Genomic DNA, 24777 nt, shown 5'->3' with positions numbered 1-24777 from the left:
GAACTTTGTTTTGAGACTTAATTCATCCCTCTGTTTTGGTACTCAGATGTTGTTAGTTTATCTAATATTAAATACTTCACTGAAGATAATGAAGTATAATTAGTATAAATAGTATACTAGATATAAATAGGTCTTGGAAAAAAGATAACTGAATCTTGGTAAACCCATATTCAACTATGGGGGGAGGAGAGGCCAGTGTTGTAGTACGGTGGGTTAAGCCACTACTTGGGACACTGGCATCCCATATCAGAGTCCCGGTTTGAGTTTTAGCTGCTCTGCTTCTGATCCAGCTCCCTGTTAATGCACATGAGAAAGCAGTGGAATATGGCCCATGTGCTTGAGACCCTGCTACCCACGTGGAAGACTTAGATGGAATTCTTGGCTCCTGGCTTTGGCCTGGCCCAGACCTGGCTGTTCCAGCCATTTGGGGAATGAGCGAGTGAACCAGCAAATGGAAGATTGATCTCTCTCTCTCCTCTCTCTGTCTCTCTCTCTCTCTCTCCCCTCCATCACTCTGACTTCCAAATAAATAAAAATAAATCTTAAGAACTTTCTTTACAAAAAACTATTCAACTGTTGGGGTGGGAGAAGTACATGGGTTTGAGATGTGCCTGCTAACTCTCAGTACTCCATTTTACAGGGGAATGTGGGCCATTGGCTAACCTGATGAGAAGTTCAGTGGACTTCAATAAAGAGCACTTCTTTAAAAAAAACTTACCTGAAAGGCAGAGTGACAGAGCAGAAAGGAGGAAGGTGGGCGGGTTGGAGGCAGGAAGACAGTGAGAGATCTTCTATTCTCCAGGTCACTCCTCAAATGGTCACAACAGCCAGGGCTGGGCCAGACCAAAGCCAGGAGCCTGCAGCTCCAGCTGGGTCTGCCACATGGGTGGCAGGGGCTTAAGCACTTGGGCCATCTTCCACTGCTTTCCTAGATGCATTAGCAGAGAGCTGGATTGGCAGTGGAGCAGCCAGAACTGGAACTGGTGCTCCAATATTGGATGCCAGTATTGCAAGTGGCAGCTTAACCCTTTGTGGCACAATGCCAGATCCAACAAAGAGCACTCCTATGTCTACGTGACTTTACATCAGCATCATCTACAAAACTCAGGCAGTTCTGTATTCTAATACCCTTGTAATACATTTCTTCAAAGTGCTAACACTCTGCCTGTAAGTAATTGTGCTACAAACATCGAAAAAGAAGAGATGTGTGCATATATACTCAGAAATAACGCAGTCATGTTTGTTAAATTTCTTTTCTTCTTTCTGTCCCCTGCACAATTACACACTTACTCACTTAGTTGGTTCATCAAAAAAAGAACACAAACCTGCCTGAGCACCTTCTGTGTTCTTTGCATGTGTAGTGCTGCTGGGAACACGGTGAGATGACACGTGAAGACTGTGCTTAGGAATGCATCATTTACTTTTCAGTCTGCCTGACTGCTGCTCCATCTTTCCATTCATACTCTCACCCTTTGGCACGACTCATCCTCTCTATCTGGATCAGCTCAGTAACAAACCCCTTGGATGTATTGTGCAGCTTCCCGTCCAGATGCCTAGGCCAAGATAATGAGCTCAAAGAACTCAGGCTATACTTCAAGTTTTTCCTTCTAGTACCTTCTGGAAGTACCTGCCACCACCCCTTTTTCAAGATCCTGTCATCTATAGCCAAAGTAGTCTAATCATTTCCTAGTAGGTATCAACACAACTGCTCTTGTCTCCCAACACATTCAACACCTATTTCCAAATGAATCTTCCTCCAATGCTGGTTTAAAAATCTCCAGATATTACTACCATCTGCAAAGTCCCTTTCACTTTGCAGTTACATATTCACAGGTTCCATGAATCAGGGTATGGATAGGAATCAGGGTGAGGAGGGATGGGAACTCTGTTTTTACTGGGGCCAGTGCTGTGGTGCAAAAGGTTAATGTTAGGAAACTGGCACAGTTTTATCTATGGCACAATCTACACCCTGATTTGCATCCTATGCCCTGGCTCCCGCCACAATTGCTGAAAGCCAGGTGGCCACACTGCCCAACCTCTGTTGTCAAGCTCCACCCCCAACCTAATGGGATTCGCTGCTCCTGCTTCCCTGCCCGCCCTTGGGCAAAGTTTTAAAAGGACCTGTTCCTGAGCATGTGGCTCTCTTGGTTCCTCTCTCCTGCCCTCTTGGCTTCTCTCTTCTCTCCTGCTCACTCTCTCTAGCCTTCTCTCCTCTCTCACTCCTCCCTCTCCTCTCCTCTCTCTCTCTTACTCCCCTTTTCTCTCTTTGCCCCTTCCCTCCGGCCTGCTGGGTTTTCCCCAATAAACTCTTTCCCTTACTCTGGTGTTTGGTGTGCTCTGTGACGGCTAACAGAAATATATAACAGTTAAGTCTCTACCTGCACACAAGCATCCCACATGGGCACGAGTTCGAGTCCTGGCTGGACTTCTTCCAATCCAGCTCCCTGCTAATGGCTTGGGAAAGCAGCGGAAGATGGCCCAAGTGGTTGGGCCCCGGCATCCACATGGGAGACCCAGAAGAAGCTCCTGGCTTGGGATCAACCTAGCTCCGGCCCCTGTGGCCATTTAGGTAATGAACAAGCAGATGGAAGACCTCTCTCTCTCTGTCACTCTGCCTTTCAAATAAATAAATAAATAAATAAATAAATATTTTAAAAAAATTTGTTTCTACTTGAGAGGTTGGATAATCCTCTTTGACTTATAAAACTGTGGACATGTATTATTTTGATCAAATAAAACTAAAAATTCAAATTCAATTACCCAGGGGCTGGCGCCATGGCTCACTTGGCTAATCCTCCCCCTGTAGCGCCAGCATCCCATATGGGCGCTGGGTTCTAGTCCCAGTTGCTCCTCTTCCAGTCCAGCTCTCTGCTGTGGCCCAGGAGGGCAGTGGAGGATGGCCCAAGTGCTTGGGCCCCTGCACCAGCATGGGAGACCAGGAAGAAGCTCCTGGCTCGCATCAAAACAAATTTATCTTTTAATTCCATTTTTCCACCAAATATTTGAAATCCTCTTGTATTAGACCACCTCCTGCCAAGATTTTTTGATGCTTCTCATTCCTGGGAGCAGCGGATTTCCACCAGGGGCCACTTTGCCATCCGTGCCTCCCTAACAGGAGATTTAGCAACGTCTGGAGACATTTTTGGTTGTTATTACTGACATCTACTGGGTAGAGTGCAGCAATGCTGCTGAACACCCTACAATACACAGGACAGCCCCGCAGCAAAGACCGATCCTGCCAAAACATTAACAGTGCAGAAGCTGAGAGATTATAACCTACGGCATTAAGTCCAAGTTAATTAACACCCAGCCTACATTTTCAACCTTACAACTTCATCATCATTCATTACAAGGCCAAACAGGTCTCTTACGGTTCCTTGAATGTATCATATACTTTCCTACTTTTGTGCCTTTATTCACAGTTGTTAGCCAAATCCCAGACAACTTCAGTGAAACCTTCATATTCTCATTCAAGAAAGATGGACCATATGAATTTCTAATAACTACACACACACACACACACACACAATACCAGAAACAGACAAAAAAAAATCATGGTTCCTCTCATCAATCAGCACACAGTCTAAAGGGTATAAACACATGGGGCCGGTGCTACGGGGCAGCAGGTAAAGCTGCTGCTTGCAGTATCTCCATCCCATGTAGACACCAGTTCTAGTCCCAGCTGCTCCACTTCTGATCCAGCTCTCTGCTATGGCCTGGGAAAGCAGTGGAAGATGGCCCAAGTCCTTGGGCCCCTGCACCCATGTGAGAGACACGGAAGAAGCTCCAGGTTCCTGGCTTTGGATCAGCCCAGCTCCGGCTGTTGAGGCCATCTAGGGAGTGAACCAGCGGATGGAAGACCTCTCTCTCTGCCTCTCTGTAACTATGCCTTTCAATAAATAATTCTTTTAAAAAAATGAGGGGGGGATAAACACATAGCACTACATCAGGGCAATACAAACAGTATATAGTATGACAGCAGCATACACAGAAGGCATGGGAGAAGAAGCAACTGACTCTGGAGGAGAGTAGGAACACCAGGCAAGACTTCAGATCAGAAATGATCTCCCTGATACCAGTATTGTTCTGCTAGAACTTGTTCTTAACACCGAAGCCAGTGTTCTCTTTGAAATGCAAACTAGATAATGCCATCTTCCCCTTGTTAAAAAAAGAAAAACAAACCACCATGAATACAGACCTGTCATGGGCTTCGATTCCCTACACGTACCCCGCCTCTCTCTCCAACTACACTGCCTTTTCTTTCTTTCCTGTCAACACAGCAGCAGAAGGTGTGTACACATGCTGCGATGCTCGATTCTCCTTTCACACAGCTTCGTCGCCTAAGGTTGTCTTCTTCTTGTCATTCCCTGAGATACACCTTATCCGACAACTAGGTCTAGAAGGTACTCCTGGGAAGGTTATAGCTCATTAACCCACTCAATCTTCTTTATAGCACTCATCTAACTAAAATCACATATTTATTTATAATTTCTCTTCCCCAACTCCAACAAGTACAGAATCTGAATTGCTCCCCATATCTTCCCAGGACCCAGAAAAATGTTTGACCCATGGTGGCTGCTCAAAATATGTATCTGAAGAATGACAAAATAAGTCAATGAATAGAGAACCAAAGGAAAGATCAATTTGGGAGCCTTCTGGATTGCACTGGCTCCCAGGTGCACTGAATCATTAGCATTTGTACGCTGTATCACTACTTGACACTGAATACATATGACTTTGTATTACTGCCATATTGTCATTTAACTTATGTGTGTCCTGTCTCGGAAGCTAGGTTGTAACATTCCTGTGGACATGACCCGAAGTTACTCTTCTCTGCAAGACCCACAGCATTTGGGAATACACCTAAGTGCATAATGAGAGCTCAGCAAGTAGATGCGAAGTGGATGATGAAACAATGTCATTTAAGGACAACAAATAGCAAGGTAACTAGGTAGCAAGAGACATACGTCACAGGCATGGCTTAGCCCTGCTCAATGACTAGGCAAAGTCACTTCTCTTTGGATTTCTGTTTCCTTATCTGTTTAAAAAAAAAAAAACAGTCTAGAGTCCCTTTCAGTAATTATCTATACATGTTTGGCCACTTCTATTTACATTTTTATCATTCTAAGGAGAATATATTTAATGTGGTTCACAGACACAGTTTTAAAAACACAATGACACTTCCCATGCTTCTCACTCCCTCTCTCAGTTTTTTAAAATTTTTGCTATAACATTTTTAATTTACTTGATAGTCAAAGGCTTAATGATCCACTAAATAAAGAATTCAACAAGTAAAAAGTACAAAGATCATAGTTCAGCAGGAATATGGACAAGGCCTATACATAATAATCAAATCCAAAGATGTCAATTTCACTCATAAACAGTGATTATTGGCTAGTTCTGAAATCACACATATTTCACTCATCACCACTAGAGGGCAAGCATACGTCACAAAATTTCCAAAATTCCACACCCTTGAAAACACAAGTATGAGTATTCTTTTCCATTTTAAGAATACCAGTATATGAAAATGACATTTTGTTCCATTCTGCTCTGTTTAAAACTTTTACAAGGCTTCCTTTCTGGAATAAAGAGACAATGACCTTAACAGACAGAGCAATCACACATGTATGTATAACTGAGGTCATCCCAGACAACATCCAAGAAAAGGACTGGAAGATTAGATGGCTATTAGACTTCTTAATGATAATTAAGAACAGGCAGTGGGGTGTTTGGCACAGTAGTTAAGACACTGCTTGGGCTGCCCACATCCCACATCAGAATCCCTAGTTCCAGTCCTGGCTCTGCTACTTATCCAGCTTTTTGCTAATATGTGCCCTGGGAAGTAGCAGGTGATGGTTCAAGTACTTGGGTCCCTGCCACCCTCATGGAAGACCCAGATAGAGTTCCTAGCTCCTGAGCATTTGGGGAGTGAACCAGCAGATGGGAAATCTCCATGTCTTTCACTGTCTCTCTGCCTTTCAAATACAATGAAATAAATGAAAAAAGAAAGGAAGGAAGGAAGGAAGGAAGGAAGGAAGGAAGGAAGGAAGGAAGACAGACAAGTCACAGCATGTCACTCCTTGGTTCAAAGCCCTGTAAGGCTTCCTGTCTCACTTGGAATAAATTCAAACTCCTCATCCCACAAGGGGACTTACCTGACTAGCTCCTCAGCTACCTGCCCAGCCACACTGGGCCTGATGCTGTGCCTTGCACGCACCAGACCAAGCTCCTGAGGACCTCTGCATTGTTCCCAGTTCTTACCCCCCTGCCCCACCCCAGAAATCCACATGGCTCACACCCTCATTTCCTTTAGACCTCTGCTCTAACACTACATTTCCAGAGAAATCTTACCCTATTGCTTTAAACAGGCACTCCTTCTCACTCTTTGTTCAATGTCACTGCTTTTTCTTTATAGCACTTTTTACTACCTTGCATGACATATACATTTATTCTTTTATGTATTTAGTATCTGTCTCCACAAGACAGTAAACTCCCTGACAATACAAGGATTTCGGTTGTGTTCTTCACTTATGTTTCCAGTGCTTACAATACCACCTGCTCCATAGGAAACTCTCCAGAAATAGCTAGGGAATGAATGATTAAAATGGGGCCATTCTCCTATGTCATTCCAGCCTCAGAACTACCCTGCAAGATGATTATTACTGGCATCCCCAGGTGACAGATGAAGAAACGAAGGCTCGAAAAAGTTAAGCAACTTGGCCAAGGTCAATCACGGAGCTAGGAAGTGACAGATCTGGGACAGAAACTCAGTCTCTATACATTTTATGTCATATCATACACTGCCTCTCTGAAAGACGCAAACTATGTCTTTCCTGAGACTGCCATGCAGTAAAATAGCATATTGCCCAAAGGGAAATTCTGCAGATGCTTCATTTATAGCGCAAACTCCCAGACTTAACACAGCTAACCTACTAAAGGAGCAATCCATAGAGAAGAGCTGCTGTCTGCCCAGTGTGATGACACGTGCACACAGCCCTAGAACGGAGGGAGTAAACTGAGTCTCAGGTCTCCCCAAGCCTGTCCCCTTACACAGCATGCAGCAAATCTGTTTCTTTGTCTAGCTGGCCCTTTTGATTGTCCCAAGAACCATTTCCCATTTTATTCCAAGTCAAAGGGATTCCACGCCTCCTGGTCCTTTCCCACATTGCATTTTCCACCTTCCCTGGGCAGTCAGCGGGCAGAGAAAAGACCTGAAAAATCAACTGATGGGAAGGAAATACACATTTTCATGAGATTTTGAAAAAGTGTGATGTGGAATTCTGGCTCGCACACTTTCTTCCTAATGTAGCAACTGTGCTGTGGGCATTTTAATAGCCCCCTGGATGGCAAGTATGCAGCAGGAAGTATTCTGAGTGTATACAATCAAAGTATTTTAAAATGTTCATTGGATTTTGTTTTCCACACCAAAATATGGCAACAGAAAGACACGAAAAACAAACCTTCGCAGAAAGCTGCTGTTCATTTACCTTTAAATATTTAATTAGTTCGCCTGGAACTTCTTTTGAGCCTGACTGAATCAGCTGGCAATGATGGAAGAATTTGTGCACATGCAGATCCTGGAACACAGATGGAAACAGCTTTATGAAATTTGATTCAATTACCCGCAAGCGCAGGCTCTCTACCTCTCTCCTTCCTCCTGCATTTTGCAAACCCTTCTCTGTGGGATTCTTCTGCCAGACTCAGTAGCTGCAGCTCACATAGGTGTCCATGTCCTGCAATCCTCTCGACTGCCACACCAAGCAGCAAAACCAGGTAAATCCGACATGCACCTAAGCACACGTATGCCCAACTCCTCAAACATTCGGTTTAATTCCTTTCCTGACTAGCGCGTTCTATGAAGTTGGGCTGCTGCTTTGTTTTAATGAAACGAGCAGGAATAGAGGTCTGAACTAACAGGGGAAGAGAAGCTAGCGACAGGAATTACTACAACAGTCGTCTCGGGCTTTCAATACCCAAGCTGACCGCGGCACTTGTTTGGCATAATGAGTGCAACATTCCATAAGGAATCAATATACACGGATTTTGTGGGCAGCTTGAGCCACATCAGGATTGGGAATAATCAAATGTGTACTCAAACCTTGGTTCCCCTAATACTGCCATGTGATCTCAGGGAAGTCACCTAACTGGACTGAGCCCCAGTGTCTTCATTTATAAAATGGAGATGGCAGCCTCCACACTCCTCTACAGTGAGTACTGGAGGCTCAAATCCGCTAACGGCAATAAAAGGGCTTTGTCATTTTAGAAAAACTGCAAAATTTGAGGTAGCACAACATGATTGTTAATCAGAAAATCTCACAAGTCCCTTCTCTAAGGGTACTGAAATAAAATACAGTTGATTTTAAATTAGAAACATCCTCTAGGATTGTATAACAATTGACAAAATTCAGGTAACATGGCCGTGCCGCGGCTCACTTGGCTAATCCTCCACCTGCGGTGCCGGCACTCCAGGTTCTAGTCCCGGTTGGGGCGCCGGATTCTGTCCTGGTTGCTCCTCTTCCAGTCCAGCTCTCTGCTGTGGCCCGGAAAGGCAGCGGAGTGATGGCCCAAGTCCTTGGGCCCTGCACCCACATGGGAGACCAGGAGGAAACACCTGGCTCCTGGCTTCAGATCAGCGCAGCGTGCCGGTCATTTGGGGGGTGAACCAACAGAAAGAAGACCTTTCTCTCTGTCTCTCTCTCTCTCTCTCTCTCTCACTGTCTAACTCTGCCTGTAAAAAAAAAAAAATTAAAAAAAAATCAGGTAACACAACTTACCTGAGTATAAATGGTAGACTCTAAGTGGCTTTTAATCTTCAGCAATGGCTTTGCACCATCTACCCACTTAATATCCACATTGGATTGCTGTGAACAGAAAATAGAGCTTATGTAACAAAGCAATGGACAGATGAACAACATGAAACACCTTTCTGCAGGTCAACATTTTCCAGAAACAAATGTATTCATTTCATACAAAAGGATCACTGGAGCAAATAACTTGCCTCTAGAATAAATGTATCCTAAGTCATTTTAAATTTCTAATCCATTCCAGAGGGAATATTTATAAATTACATTAAAAATTCCTCAAACAAATGAAAATTTTTAAATGATGCACGGAATCCAAATCCCAGTTTTAAAAATTATTGCTAGAATCACTAGACAGAAAATAAGTCTGTCACATTGCTATAAATGCTAAACACGCATCCTCCATACTTATCTTCACTGTGGACCTCGACCAGACCTCAGACCATATTCTGGGAACCGTCGTCTTCAACAGTCAACCAGACCGCGAGAATTCTATTTTCTAAAAGAGTTCATCCTGATTACTTCAACAAATGCAGACATTTTCCTACCCTTCTGGATTCAGGATCATTCACATTCAAGTAGCCTGGGGGAAGATTAGCCGAAACGGGCAGCTGCTGCTCAAATGTGATCATTCTACCATCCTTCAGCAAAGGCACCCAGGCGAAACCAACTGCCAAGACAATAATCAACAATGAGAAGCCAAACAAAGGTCTGAGGCGGGGAGGGGGCGGACAGGGCAGGGCATGGTAACGATGTTTCCAGGGATCCCTATGTGGGAGTCCAATGGTTGGGCCTCTGAATCCTGGGAAAAAGAACAGGGAGGTGGCCAGGCCAGTCACGAGTTACTTACTCTATCTCCTTGACCATGAAAATTGCAACACCACCCAATCTTCCCATCCCAAAGAGCTGAGAGAACGGAGTGAAATAATACATGGAAACACTTCAACATTTTGAAAGTACCTCAAGCCCATTATCTTGCTGCTTTGGGGGATTTTTGTTTTTTGGCAGACTTAGTTTTTAAAAGGATCAGATCCCTTTCATCCATCCTCACATGTTCCCAAATGTCTTACAGCGGCCCTAGAGTAAGGTAGCAAGTCAAAGTTACATTCCGTATTTGTGGGGGCAGTCGTAGCATAAATGATCTGGTTGGACAGAGGTATGCTGACTACAGAAGAAAGACTTGTAGGAGGAGAATGCAGCAGTGTTTATGACTTGATTCCACTCGGAGATTTCCCCAAATCTGTACATTTGTCAACAGTTCTACCCCAAAAGAGCCTCTTGGCTCCCTACTAGAAAACTCATCATGTTTCAGCTAAAAACGCCAGAGCCATCTGTGTTGCGCCAGTTGATCAGTGTCAGTATTTCCATTATAGAGATCACTCTGGGTTTCAAGTGTTTATAACTCGGCTGTAAAAGAGCTTGCTCTGGACTGAGTTTTGGCAAATGGACAGGGGGTGTTGGCTGGAGAGCACTTTTTAAAGCCATTGCTTTCCGATTCTTTAAAATTCTTTGCATGACTCCACGTGCGTGTGAGTGTGTGTTTATACTGTGAACACAGAAGTCAACACAAATCTGGTTAGAAATGTTTTCATTTATGTGTTTAATTTGCCAAATGCTTTCATTCTCCAAAGAAGACAGAAACACTGCTTTCTCCAAGTAGCCTAAATGGCTTTCGCAGACTGTGAAACAAGCCTGCAGGGTAGTTTTACTAGTACCACTGTGGAAAGGGTTTACCCCGACCTTTTCCCATGTAACAGGCAGAGGAAAGGAACACAAGAACCTTGAGGGATAACTGTCAATGTAGTTAAACTGAACATCTGACAGAGCAGGCTTGATTTCCAGCTCAGACACCGAGAAGATATATTTCTTGTTCCAAGACAATATTTTTCCCTCATAGAAATTTTTATTGAGCTATATTTCAGCTTCCACACAAACTGTGTCTTCAAAGTCTACAACTGCATGGCTTTCGGTGTACTCACAAAGCTGCGTCGCCATCACTGCCATCTAACTTTCACATTATCCCTAAAAGAAACTCCAGAGCCCTTAGAAATGAGGGAAGTTTCCATTCCCCCTTGCCCCCGGGCCCTGGCTGCTCATCTACTTCCTGCCTCTATGGGATTGCTCAGGCAATAGTTTCTGCACTGCATATTAATCAGAGAAGGGCCAACCGAATCCCTTAGTCAAATCTCATATGGAGCACTTGGAAGCTGTAAAGGTACAATGTCAAGCATACCATCTGGCTTAAAGGTAGGAAGCCTCGAAAGGCACGGACAGTTCAGTGCTGAACGGCACATAAAATAACCCCCTCCATGCGCCATGGAACATCTTATCTAATTTTGTCTAGGATTTGGATAAAGCAGAGTAATTTATCTTTGAGGAGGCACAAACTGTCATAGGTTCCCATTGTTCTGCTGGCTTTTAGTCTCAATCTTCAAGGTCCCTAACCCGTACTAACTGCAAGTTCTATGGGGACAGAGCACAGGACCGTACTATCCACAGAAGGGACTCCCTTCTGCTGCCTGCTGGGTGTTGCTCAGATGCCTCCCTAGCATCTCAAACTTAACATGAGTCCAAAAACATCCACCCACAGTTCCGCTGCTGACAACATCTTCTCTCCAATCAGTCAGCTTTCAAATTTCAATGTTAACTTTCAATAATCTGCACACAACTTTCTAGATGCTTGAAGTCATCTCAATATTACTTATAATGCACAAGACACTGTAAATGTCAAATAGTTGTTATACTGAATCATTTAGGGAGTAACACCAAGGAAAAAAAAAGTCTGCATATGGTTAGTACAGATACAGTTTGGGGAGAATGTTTCCATCTGTGCTTAGCCGAGTCTGGATGTACAACCTGTGGATGGGAAGGAGACCGCCTGCATTTTTCTTCTACAATTTTCCTTTGCTCCCTTCCCCAGTCCTGCCATAAAGTGGTATGCATTCTTTCTTGGACCTCTGAAATAGCTTAGCTGGTCCATCTTCCTTCCATCCTTTCCTTCCTCCCTTTTTTTCCTGCTCCAACATACATTGTCCCTTTTATCGCTGCCTAATCAGTTTTTCTACAAAACAGCTCTTACTAGTGTTTATGACCTTTCCACAGTTCCATATTAGGGACAGAATAAAATCAGACCCACAGCCTGGCATTCAAGGCTTTCCACAGTCTGATGCCTCCATCTCTTTAAAAAAAATTTATGCATTTATTTGTTTGAAATGTAGAGTTACACAGAGGAAGAGAGAGTGAGAGAAAGAAAAAAAGAGTGAGAGTGAGTGAGAGAGAGAGAGAGATCTTCCATGAGCTAGTTCACTCCCCAGATGGCTGAAACAGACTGGGGCTGGGCCAGGCTGAAGCCAGGAGCCTCTTTTCCAAGTCTTCCACGTAGGTGCAGGGGCCCAATCACTTGAGCCATCTCATGCTGCTTTCCTAGTTGCAGTAGCAGGGAGCTAGATAGATAAAGGAGCAGCCAGGGCTCGAACCGGCTGACATGGGATGTCAGCACCACAGGTAGTGGCTTTACCCTCTGGCCACACCAACCCCTTATGCTGCCTTTTCAACCTGACAACCTATGCCTTCCCTCCACAGTGCCCTGTGCACCAATTTTAGTGACCTACTGCAGTTCCCATACATACCTCTTATATGAAGAGGTATCCTGTATAAGAAGTTCTGGTTCCTTCACCTGAGAATCCCCTCCATTCCCGCCATCATTGCATAATCATATCCCATGCTTTAAGACTTCACCTAAAACATCTCTCTTCCTGGAAGTACTCCCTGATTTCCAGCCACTCGTCCCTCCACCAGCTAAATAACTTGATCTTCCTGTGTTCATACCGCAAGACTTCCTATGCACTTAATATTATATAGCTGTCTAGCGAAGACTCTTCCTACTACATCATAAACTCAGTGAAGATGAGCTCTGGGATCCGCCACTGCATTCTCCACAGTACTTACTATAATATCTTAGAATTTCCAAGAAAAAATACACAGAAGTGCCCAAATAATGATCAAGTGACCTGTATCTGAACCCCAGGGCATTTTGATGTTCATAAAGTGGGTACGGGAATGGCACTGGGGCACAGTGGGTTAAGCTGCTGCTTGCACTGCCAGCATCCCAGATCTGAGCACTGGTTTGAGTCCTGGCTGCTCCACTTCCAACCCAGCACCTGGTAGTGCACCTGGAAAGGCAGTGGAAGATGGCCCAAGGGATTTGGCTCCTGTCACCCACACAGGAAACCCAGATGGAGCTCATGGTTCCTGGCTTTGGGTTGAACCAGAACTGGCTATCATGGCCATTTAGGGAGTAAACCAGCAGATGAAAAAAATCTTTTTCTCACTGTTATCTCTGTCCCCTCTGTCCCCACTGCTGTCACTCTGCCTTTCAAACAAAATCTTTTAAAAACATAAATAAAGTGGGTGTGAAACAGGCTTTGTTCACAGAGCACCCCTTCCATGTTCTCCTAAGGAAGCTTCCCATTGGTTTCTCTAAAGCCTTGCTGAATGGCACCATGGCTGGGGCTTCACTACCAAGTCCTCTTCAAATTCATTAACTGTTCTCTTCTCATTAGTACCAGGCAGCCCTCAGCTCCCCTCCAGCTCACAGGTGTCCCTGGCTGTGGGCTCATTCCTCTTTCTCAGAGAGCAGGACTAAAAAATTCTGGTTGCTGGGAAATTTTTCATAAAAGAAATAACAAAAACACTGTATCACAGTGTTTCTCACTGAGAATACTGATGTCACTCTATGTAGCTTATATTCCAAACACACTGACAAGCATCTGGACACTGATATTTGGTAGAAATGACAACAAAATAAACAATTTATCTTTTACTTTTCAACTGAACTTTTAGACTTAGAAATGTAATTTTTTGATGAAGGGAAGACGCGATCTGTAGCTTGAAGAAAAGAAGTTATATACCACACAGTTGCACTTCCAATAGGTGCAGACAGGGGCCAGCGTTGTGGTGCAGCAGGTGAAACCACTGCCTGTGAGGCCAGCATCCCATAGTAGTGCCAGTTCAAGTCCGGCTGCTCTTCCAATCCAGGTCCTTAGTAATGTGGCTGGGAAGGCAGTGGAAGATGGTGCAAGTGCATGGGCCCCTGCCATCCATGTGGGAGTCCTGGATAGAGTTCCTAGCTCCTGGTTTTAGCCTGGTCCAACCCTGGATGTTGTGGCCATTTGGGAATTGAACCAGCAAATGAAAGATCGAACTCTCTCTCTCTCTCTCTTGCTCTGCCTCTCAAATAAATAAATAATTCTCTCTGCAGCTATTTTCTAAGTTTATTTTTAAACTGTTATTTAAATTTTTAGAAATTTCTTTTAGTTGTTTCAGTGGCAGACAAAGAGAGAAACAGGGAAACAGAGAGCTCTCATCTCCCAGTTCACTTGCCAAATGCCTGCAACAGCCCTGGACCCAGAGACCGAAGCTACAAGCTAGGAGCTCAATCCAGGTCTCCCACATGGGTGGCAAGGACCCAGTCACTCAAGCCATCACTGCTGCCTCCAAGGGGATATATTGATGGAAAGCTAGAATCTGGAGCTAGGACCAGGAATGAAACCCAGGTATTTGGATATGGGGCCTGGGTATCCCAACACGTGTCAACCAATAAGCCAAACACCCGCCCTAAGACAGACACTTAAAGAGACCTTGTACCTGGAGTTTCAACCGTGTCCTGCTTTTTGGTTGTTCCCTTCGTGTTGATCTCACAACTTACATGATAGAACGTGAAAAGCAAATGATGTTTTTGATGCAGGTGAATGGGAAGCTCAATTTTCATCTGTAATGACAGCGAAATTACACATGACATTTCTGTTTTCACTGTCAAGCTGGACTGTCAGACATTTCATTCAGTTTCATCATAATGTTAAGTATGCTTCCTACACACAGGCCAAGTGGCCCAATAGTAGATACCATTTCCATGTAGTCCAAAAGTTTTTCTGGTCATTTTCAGTTTGACTACAATTACCTCCCGAATCGTGAGGGCTAATTTATTGTTTTTTGCTGGGAACTCCAATGGAGTCTCCTAGATTCCATTTTGCCACAGGATTTTTCTGAAACACTCGATCAAAACCACATCTTCACAGTCCAGGGACACTGTGTAACCCAATCTGAGCTAATGAACATACTCCATTTAAGATGTGCATTAACTTTGAAAGGATACTGTCTTTTCTAAGTTTTTGCTCTCCTTTACATGAATAAAATTAAGCTTTCCCAAATAAAAAAATTCACTGTTATTAGAGTATCCACAAATTATACTTTACATAAATTTCTCTAGAAGAAAAACTCAACTTCACTCTTAAAAAAAAACTAAAAATTTTTACCCATGACACATAAACTTAGTTAAAACTTCAAGCTTATAATGAAGTATCTCAAGCAATTTTCAAGTCAGAATTCAGCTGAATGCTTATAATGCATGACTCCTAGAAGTATGTAAGAGACAAATTACAGATTATGAATTTAATTGATTTCATACACAGGCATATGTCCACATAGTGTAGAGGCAGACTCATTGTCTCTCTCTCTCCCTTCTCTTCCTTTTCTATCACTCTCTCCGTCCCTTGCAGTCAATATACAGTGAATGATTAAAAAGTCTGTTCATTTCAGGCATCCTAAATCCACTGTGAGTGACTAACATCACATGATCCCGTTTTCTGCAGTAACCAGGGTTGGTTCTAGAGATGCATATATTAAACAGCGTGGTGATGGACATCTGGCCCAATTATCATTCACATGAGGCATGCTTTCTGTGTTAGAACTAATGTGTGCAGTAGGTATATTTCACTATGGCACATGCCTATTCAGAGCATCCAGACCATCTGGGTAGCTAATGCTCTGCTGCACATAAATATGGGCAGACACCCCTCCCTGGGTGGCAAATGCAAGGCACCACCACTCTCCCCCTCCCTGCTCCCAGCAAAATTAGACCCATTGGATGGAAAAAGGAACAAGCCAAGTCTCAGGCTGGGATATAAGCCTTCTATATAACAGCACGGGGACCTGGGGAGGTCATGGCAGCAGGGGGATGGCTTCAGATCAAGCCCAGAATGGAGGCACGAAGACAGCAAAGCACAAACAGCAGAGTGTCTGGCCTGGGATGCCCATTCCCCGGTCACAGAGATAGGCAGGAACCAACAGCAGTGTACCGATTTGGGGAAGCCAGATACCTATAGACTATAAGTGGCTGGGACAGAAACACTGAGGAACATTCTGGGAAGTAAAGAAATTGTAGAAATAGAGAGATAGGCAAGAGAAACAGAGACGGGGCAGAGACAGGCTCGGGAAGGTGCATAAAATGGGAGTCCACAGGCACCCGTTTATCTGCTTGGCACTGGGATTCTACAGACCCAGCTGTGGAGTTGTCTCTCCAAGTATTTCACTCTACCAAGTCGAAGCACAACAGGAAAGAGCTAGATGGACCTTCAGAAAGTCTCTTCTGATTTGTTTATCTTATAAAGCCGAGGAAATGGAAACTCAGAAAGGAGGAGAGAATTGCTTAGTGACACAGAGCTAGGAGGGCCAGAACCCTTGCCCCACTCTGGCATTTATTTGTCTCCTACATTGTTCTTTTGAGTTGGGGAACCCCTTAGATTTGTGAGCAAATCTGCCACAGCCACCAAAGGGCACCAAGCACGTTGTGGCCCTTGGTTTCATTGTGACATTTTCTGTTTTCACAAAACAAAATGATCAGGAATTACAAAGGGCAGATTAAAGGGTGGAAAAGATTCAAAGAGAAAAAGAGTAGTAACCACTGTGTTTTATAAATGTCAGCATGATATGCTTTTTACCTCATCGTAGAATTCTGGGTTTTGGTTGTGGTGCGAGACAACGGCATAGGCATTGGTGGTAAACACGGACCCCGCAGGTTTTCCATAAATACACTGCAAAAGAAGGGGAAAGAGTCTCGGCTCAGATGTCTCCAGAGTGTACAAGACCATGGCCAAGGCCACCTGGCTCTCACCATGAGCCCGTCAATTCCGAATCAGTGACACAGTCACTCCAGAGACCACCGTGGACAACACTTGTCTCTCTGGATGCATTTCAGTGTGCACCCATCCAGGAAACGCAACTCCAAACTACTGACAGTAAGAAGTTCTGTGCTTATAATCATTTGACAGGGAAACAGTCTCAAACCAGGCCTGTCAAGCTTCTATCACATTATTTGTGGTTAACACAAGGGTACTTCAAAAACATCACATAGAAATGGAGCAAAGTTCATTTTGACGCAGAAATCAATGGAAATCCAATGCACAGATTTTTCATAATACACATTCTCCATGAATTTTGAAGACCTCAAGAAGCTCCACCTTAGCCAGTCAGCAACATCTGCTGGATGATCATTGTGCAACGGACAAGGTGGAAAGTTCTCTTGTTGTTGTTGCTATTTTTAAGCCAACAGACACATTCTTAGCCGAAAGGACTTAAGAATTGAATGTCTAGTAAGTTACAGGCGACTTTACTGTTATCGCACATTTTTAAAATGTGGCACTTTATGAGCCACATTTTGAAAATCACTGGCTTTCTGTTATGCCAATAAAAGAAACATAAGGCTTTCTGAGGTTCCATGAAAAGATCCGATTGCATTTGTGATGCGAGTTTTTCACTTCTGCGGGCCTAATAAAAAGGAGGATGAATACAGAGTGAGCATGCCAGGGGATGAAGTGCCTCACACTGTCACTTCAATGCAAGCCTGTTGGGCCAGCTAAGAAATGAAATCGAGACTCTATATGAGTGCACATCCAACACCCCTTAAATACATTTCTGAAGGCAATTTGCAAGAAGTGCTGAGGGGCAGCGTCAGATTGCTTAAGTCCAAAAAAGAATATTGTATGGAGGAAAGGAAACACTTCTTCTCATTTGCACTGAAGGGAGAACCAGAGAAAATACACTAAATTTGAGGCAGTTAAATGGTCATTTAACTTGCATTTCTCTGTGAGAAAACAAAAGAAAACAAAACAAAAACCTTCTTTTCCAAGACAGGGGCTATTAAGCATTCAATGACGTAGGTGGCATTTTAGCCACTCGCCCTAGGTGGTTTGGGTCTAAGACTAGCCACCCCTGTGTTTGATTTAGCCTCAAACCAGAAATGGGGAGTCAGATAAACACTGTGCAATGGCTGGCTGTCCTACGAATTCCCTTTCAGGTCTAATTAATGAGCAAAAGAGCAAACTGGAACACCCAGCTCTGAAGAGTAAAAAGGTAAAGGCACTGCGATGTGACAGGGCTCTAAGGATTGCTGTATCAGGTAATACTTAGATTTCTGCTTTTCACAGATCACAAATCCGAGTCTGAAGACACCATTTGGCCAGACATAGAGCAGAAGTCATATTTCAGATCAAAGCAGTCATGTTGTGCTTCTGTCAGCACAAAGCCTGTTCAGATTTCAAGGAGAAAGGAGTTCACAGTCTCCTGATGGAACCATTATAAGCTCAAAGGTCCTAAGAAAATGATCTTGCGATTGAGCATCAGAGGCATGCAGAATCAAAGTGGAGCAAAACCCAAAGCCTATACAGAACCTGACCCACATGTAGACCTATATATGCCCCCCACCCCATTTTGCTACTCACTTATATTTAAACAAACCCTCCTAGTTCACGTGCAAGAGTAGAAAAAGAAATATTACACTTGTCACTTCGGTGCACTTTCTTTGTGGTGTTTAAACAAATCAAACTTAACGCGTGAGAACACCAAGTACCAATATCTGCTTCTCTACCATCTCTACTAAAACTGCATACTTATCAGTATCATAAACAAACCTTTAGCGCGCAAGCATCACTTTCATCTGAATCCCGGAATTCCACACAGACAGCAATGTTCCTTGCCTAAAAGGATTAATCATTCAAAATGACTCATACAATCAGAAGATTATAAATAACATTTCTACTCCAAAAATGTACCGTTTCTGCTGTTTACCTTGGCAAATGTCTTCTGGCTATCGTATTTTAATTGCAAGGGATATACATACAGATGGTTTTTGTAAATAGTAAATGGATAGCAATATTTTGTCATTTCTGGAACAAACTCTTCAACCTCCACTGTAATATTTTGACAGTTCTTTTCGAAAGGCTTTAGGGGCACATATGAAGAAGTGATGCAATCTATAATAGGAAAAAAAATAGGCAACAATCATACAATTTAACAATCCTTAACACCTTCCTGCATTTATAAAAATATACATGAATTGTGTGCTCAAAGCATGATTTAAAAGACAGAGTTCTTACTAACTGAAAAAAAGTCACACAACCACTTTTAAACTCAAAAGGATAGAGGATGGAGTAGCCTCGTGCCAATTTCAGTGGAACTGTTCACACCAGACATGGTTTGCTATTTCATTCTCAATGTTGAATCATTTGCCAAATATAACACATCATAATTTTGACAAATTTAAATTCTGCAAAGAAATCCAGTGCATTTTCCCTCCTGTGGTTGCAATTTGGCTTTCACTGCAGATTTTTATTGCTATCAGGGAAAGAAATAGCAGTTAATTTATGCTTCCAATTAGCTCACGGCAAGTCACTTTTACAAAGTTCACTTGGTGCAGGTGCAAGTTTTCACCTAAGAGATAGTGGAAGCCTTTTGAAACTACAGATCTTATGATGTGTTACAATAATAAATGCCATATCCCCAAATGTGTAAAATCCCAAGACTCAGAGAAGTTAGGCAGCATCTGTTACTGAAGTCACCACTGCAGTAAAGATTCACATACTTAAGGGGATCTAAGACGCAGAAGGAAGACACAGGGTGAGCCAGACCTGAGCACACGGCACTGTCGGTTGGCTTTGTTTTTCTCTGACTGTTAAAGCAGTGCATAATTATTATGGGACATCTGTAGATGAGAGTAAAGGTACAGCAATGATTTATCACGCTACCACCCAAAGATAACTACTGTTAACATTCGGGTGTATTTTCTTCTAATCCTGCTTCCAGGCATATAGTAATATAAAAATTCAACCATATGTATATGTTCTATTTCTGATATTTACTCTGATGTCTTCTTCCAGAAACTATAAACACCAGTTTTTAATGGCTGCATTAAGGTTCATGATTCGGTTTCCCATGATCACCTTAACCATACTGACGGTGTCAGCCTCTAGTTGTTTCCAATTTTTCCCCAATGTAACTAACACAGCAAAGAACATCTTTATGCATAAACTCTTATATACATTTCAAATGATTTCTTTAGGGAAAATAATCCCTTGCACTCTTAGACGTTTTATTTTTTATTTTTTTATTTTTTTGACAGGCAGAGTGGACAGTGAGAGAGAAAGAGACAGAGAGAAAGGTCTTCCTTTGCCGTTGGTTCACCCTCCAATGGCTGCTGCAGCCGGCGCACCGCGCTGATCCGATGGCAGGAGCCAGGTGCTTCTCCTGGTCTCCCATGGGATGCAGGGCCCAAGGACTTGGGCCATCCTCCACTGCACTCCTGGGCCACAGCAGAGAGCTGGCCTGGAAGAGGGGCAACCGGGACAGAATCCAGCGCCCCGACCGGGACTAGAACCCGGTGTGCCAGTGCCGCTAGGTGGAGGATTAGCCTGTTGAGCCATGGTGCCGGCCACTCTTAGACATTTTAAAATGTACATTGGATACCACTCTCCTGTTTACAATCCTTTAGTGACTTCTCATTAGATGTAAAATAGAATCCAAGCTTTTAAGACATTATGTTGATTTTTACAATTCCCTGTGTGAGCTGTTTCCCCTACCTCATCTCCTTTCTACATCACACAGTATAGTGAAGCCACAAAGGCTTTCTTTCTGCTTATTCCAACCAAACGCACTACCACCTCAACCCTTCGCAATATATGTGATGTCGTCAGTCTGGAATGTACACTCCCAACCACCACGTGCGGGTTCCTGCTGCCTCTTCTCTTCCTGATTGTCAGAGATGTCTTCTCTGGCCACCTTCTGAAAGCAGCTCACTCCTGTCATAAGCTGAAATCATTATTTGTTTGCTTGTTGGCTGTCACTCCTTGTAGACCTTATTCCTTAAGTTTGGGGCTGGTGCTATGGTGTAGCAGGTAAAGCCGCCACCTGCAGTGCCGGCATCCCATGCGGGTGCCGGTTCGGGTCCCAGCAGCTCCACTTCCAATCCAGCTCTCTGCTATGGCCTGGGAAAGCAGTAGAAGATGGCCCAAGTCCTTGGGCCCCCGCACCCATGTGGGAGACCTGGAAGAAGCTCCTGGCTTCAGATCGGTGCAACTCTGACCACTGTGGCCAGTTGGGGAGTGAACCAGCAGATGGAAGACCTTTCTCTCTCTCTCTCTCTCTCTCTCTCTCTCTCTTTCTCTCTCTCTGCCTCTCCTTCTCTTTCTAACTCTGACTTTCAAATAAATAAATAAATCTTTTAAAAAAATTCCTTAAGTTTAAAGCACCTCATAGGTACTTAACAAATATTTACTCAATAAATATTTATTTAGTCAATGAATGGATATGTGGAACCTCACAACTGGATTGCTTTATCACAGCTATCTATTTCTACTGCTGAACTATTCTCCAAATTTGTGGTAGATCATGGTGCCAGGCCAAGACATAGCTAGCATTAGATGGTTTCATTGTAAGTATTTTTGTAGGAGTGAACATTTAGCCTAGCAGCTAAAACACCTGTGTCCCACATCACAGTACTTGGTTTTGACTCCCAGCTCTGGCCCCTGACTCTAGCTTGCTGCTCATACAGACCTTGGGAGAGAGTTGGGTTCCTGCCACCCGTGTAGGAGACCTGGATTGAATTTCTACCTCCTGGCTTTGGACTGGCCCAGATCCAGCAACTGTGGGCATTTGGGGAGTAAACCAGTGGATTGGAGCTCTTTCTCAATATGTGTGTGTGTGTGTGTGTGCCTCTCAAATAAACAAATTAAATTTTAATTTAAAAAATTAATAGATGACTTAAAAACTTTTTTTTAAGGGCTGGCATTGTGGTGCAGTGGGTTAAGCCACCATCTGCAACACCAGCATCCCATATCGGAACACTGGTTTGAGTCCTAGCTGCTTTGCTTCTGATCTAGCTCCTTGGTAATGCACCTGGGAGGCCAGTGGATGGTGGCCCAAGAACTTGGGACCCTGCCACACACATGGAAGAACTAGATGGAGTTCTAGGCTTCTGGCTTTGGCTTGGCCCAGTCTTGGACATTACAGCCAATTAGGGAGTGAAACAGTGAATGGAAGATCTCTTTCTCTCCCTCTCTACCACTCTGCCTTCCAAATAAATAAAAAGTAAACATAGAAAAGAAAAAAAATTGTGAATTTGATATATCATAAGCACCTTTTTAAAAAATATTTATTTATTAATTTGAAGGAGAGTTAAAGAGAGAGGGAGCTCTTTCATCCACTGGTTCAATCCCTAAATGGCCACAACAGCCAGGTGGTGGCTTAATCCATTGCACCACAGGGCCAGCCCCTTATTTTATTTTGTACTAGTGGAATTACTCCTCAGCTTGATTTTTTTTCAAGTTTTATTTATTTATTTGAGAGGTAGAGTTACAGACAGAGGGAGAAACAGAGAAAAAGGTCTTCTATCCGCTGATTCACTACCCAAATGGCCGCAATAGCCAGAGCTGAGCCAATCCAAATCCAGAAGCCAAGAACTTCTTCCATTCTCTCAAGTGGGTGCACAGGCCCAAGAACTTTAGCCATCTTCCACTGCTTTCCCAGGCCATAGTAGAGAGCAGGATGAGAAGAGGAGCAGCCGGGACTAGAACCAGCATCCGTAGGGGATGCTGACACCACAGGAAGAGACTTAGCCTACCAAGCCATAGTGCTGATCCCAGCTTGACTGTTTTTACATACATACTAGCTACTTCATTTAAAGTATTTTTTATATTTCTATATTTTAAATATAAATTTTTTTTATTTGAGAGACAGATAAGACAGAGAGCAAGCTCCCATTTGCTTGTTTATTCTCCAAATGATCACAATGGACAGGGGGCTAAAGCCATGATCTAGGAACTCAATACAGATCTGCCATGTGCTTATCAAGAGACCAATTACTTGAGCTTTCACCTGGGTCTCCCAGGATCTGCATTAGCAGAAAAACAGAATCAATAGCAGGGGCTGTGGATCAAATCTAGGCACTTCAACACGGTAAGTGGGTATCTTAACTGCCAAGACAAACATCTGTCCCTAGCCACTTCATTTTACATCCTGCAAATTATGTTTTGTGTCTTCTGTTCATTTTTCTCCTAGAATCTTAGATTCTGATGCTTAGACAAGAAAAGAAAGTGTCCTCCTTTTTTGATCTCATGGCTAATGACAGAAGCCAAAATTCACCTAAGAAAACAGGCAGCAGCAGAAGACTTGGGCACACTTCTAACATCATATTATGAAACAGTGTATGACAAAATCACTTAATTTACTTCCTAATCTAAGTACTCACCACACGTGTACAGGGTCAAATAGCGTCCCCTGCAAAATTCATGTCTACTGAAACCTCAAAATATGCTTTATTTGGTAATAGGGTCTTTGAAGATGTGATTAGTTAAGATGAGGTAATGATGGATTAGGGTAGGACTTGAGTCCAACACATGTGTCCTTATAAGAAGGCCATGTGAGGACAGAGGCAGGCATTGGAGTGATACAGCTACAAGCCAAGGGATGCCACAGGTAGTCAGGAGCGAGGAGACAAGGAATGATTCTTACCAAGAACATTCAGAAGGACTATGGCCTGGTCAATACTTGACTTTGGATTTCTAGCCTTCAGAACCATGATAGAATAAATTTCTGTCAGCTTAAGTGTCCTAGTTTGTAATGCTTTGTTACAGCAGTCGTAGGAAACTAACACATCACATAAAACTTGAAAAGATAAGAACCTGCGATTTGATGGCTGGCACCGCGGCTCACTTGGCTAATCCTCCGCCTGCGGCGCCAGTACCCCAGGTTCTAGTCCCAGTTGGGGCACTGGGTTCTGTCCCGGTTGCTCCTCTTCCAGGCCAGCTCTCTGCTGTGGCCGGGAAGGCAGTGGAGGATGGCCCAAGTCCTTGGGCCCTGCACCAGCATGGGAGACCAGGAGGAAGCACCTGGCTCCTGGCTTTGGATCGGTGCAGTGCACCGGCCATAGTGGCCATTTTGGGGGTGAACGAACGGAAGGAAGACCTTTCTCTCTGACTCTCTCTCTCTCTCTCACTGTCTAACTCTGCCTGTCAAAAAAAAAAAAAAAAGAACCTGCGATTTGAAAATAATCCTTAAGGTTTATTTGCAATATGTTTGTTCTTACTTGATAAATCCACAGGAACACATTCTACTGTGATGTTTAGCTGCCCAGGAATAATCTGCAATTTGGTCTTTTCTGGCCTAGGTATAAAATAAGAATATTTTAGAATTTAAAATCATGATTACAAACACATTGGTTACCCTATATCCAAACTTAAAATGTTAAGTGTTCAGTTTTCCCCCTTTACTACTCACATTCATCATTAAGAAATGGATAATTCATCTAAAATGGTCATTTCTCATAGTACCGTCACACACTTACTTCTTGTATTCTGAGAGCAACTTGAGAATGTCTTCATTTGAAAGCTTGCTACTGTCTTGTTTATACAAAGGAGAAAATCTTCCATCCAGATCTAGTGAGCCTTGAATATCTTTGAAAACGGGTCTAGAACAGCAGTAGAAAAGTTCTATTATTATTATTTTAAAAAGTCTAAAGTATAGGTAAATTCAGAAAACATTAGCACTGATGGGAATGTAAAATGGTGAAACCACTTTGGAAATAGCTTGGTAGTTTCCATATAGTTAAGCATACACGTACTCTTGGATTCTACAATTTCACGCATAAGTGTATTTCCATGTGGCATATGAATGTTCATAGCAGGTTCATTACAGCCCCAAATTGCTAATAACTTAGATGCTCATCAGCAAGTCAATGGATAAACAAAGTGCATTATAGCCATACAATGGAATACTACTCAAAATGAACTGATGCACATAATGATATGGATGAATCTCAAAAATATACTGAGCACAAGAAACCAAATACAAGACTTTATACTGCATG

The 24777-nt window shown here is 43.2% G+C and overlaps 1 protein-coding gene across 3 annotated transcripts in view; it reads right to left on the bottom strand.

Annotated features, from left to right (window-relative positions):
* Positions 1–24777, bottom strand: part of DOCK11 (dedicator of cytokinesis 11) — a 203004-nt gene that overhangs the window by 79934 nt on the left and 98293 nt on the right. For all 3 annotated transcript variants that reach the window (XM_062184437.1, XM_062184435.1, XM_062184436.1), the window contains exons 15-23: positions 24256–24378; positions 23998–24074; positions 18708–18892; positions 18551–18616; positions 16583–16675; positions 14451–14574; positions 9353–9474; positions 8778–8864; positions 7491–7580 (exon numbers count right to left, since the gene is read on the bottom strand). In XM_062184437.1, coding sequence (XP_062040421.1) covers positions 7491–7580; positions 8778–8864; positions 9353–9474; positions 14451–14574; positions 16583–16675; positions 18551–18616; positions 18708–18892; positions 23998–24074; positions 24256–24378 — 967 coding nt within the window. The remainder of the gene's footprint in view (positions 1–7490; positions 7581–8777; positions 8865–9352; positions 9475–14450; positions 14575–16582; positions 16676–18550; positions 18617–18707; positions 18893–23997; positions 24075–24255; positions 24379–24777) is intronic.

This window comes from Lepus europaeus, chromosome X (assembly GCF_033115175.1).
Source record: "Lepus europaeus isolate LE1 chromosome X, mLepTim1.pri, whole genome shotgun sequence".
Classification (NCBI taxonomy): domain Eukaryota; kingdom Metazoa; phylum Chordata; class Mammalia; order Lagomorpha; family Leporidae; genus Lepus; species Lepus europaeus.
The sequence above is the reverse complement of the archived record's forward strand: the minus strand, read 5'-3'. Positions and strand labels throughout refer to the sequence as shown.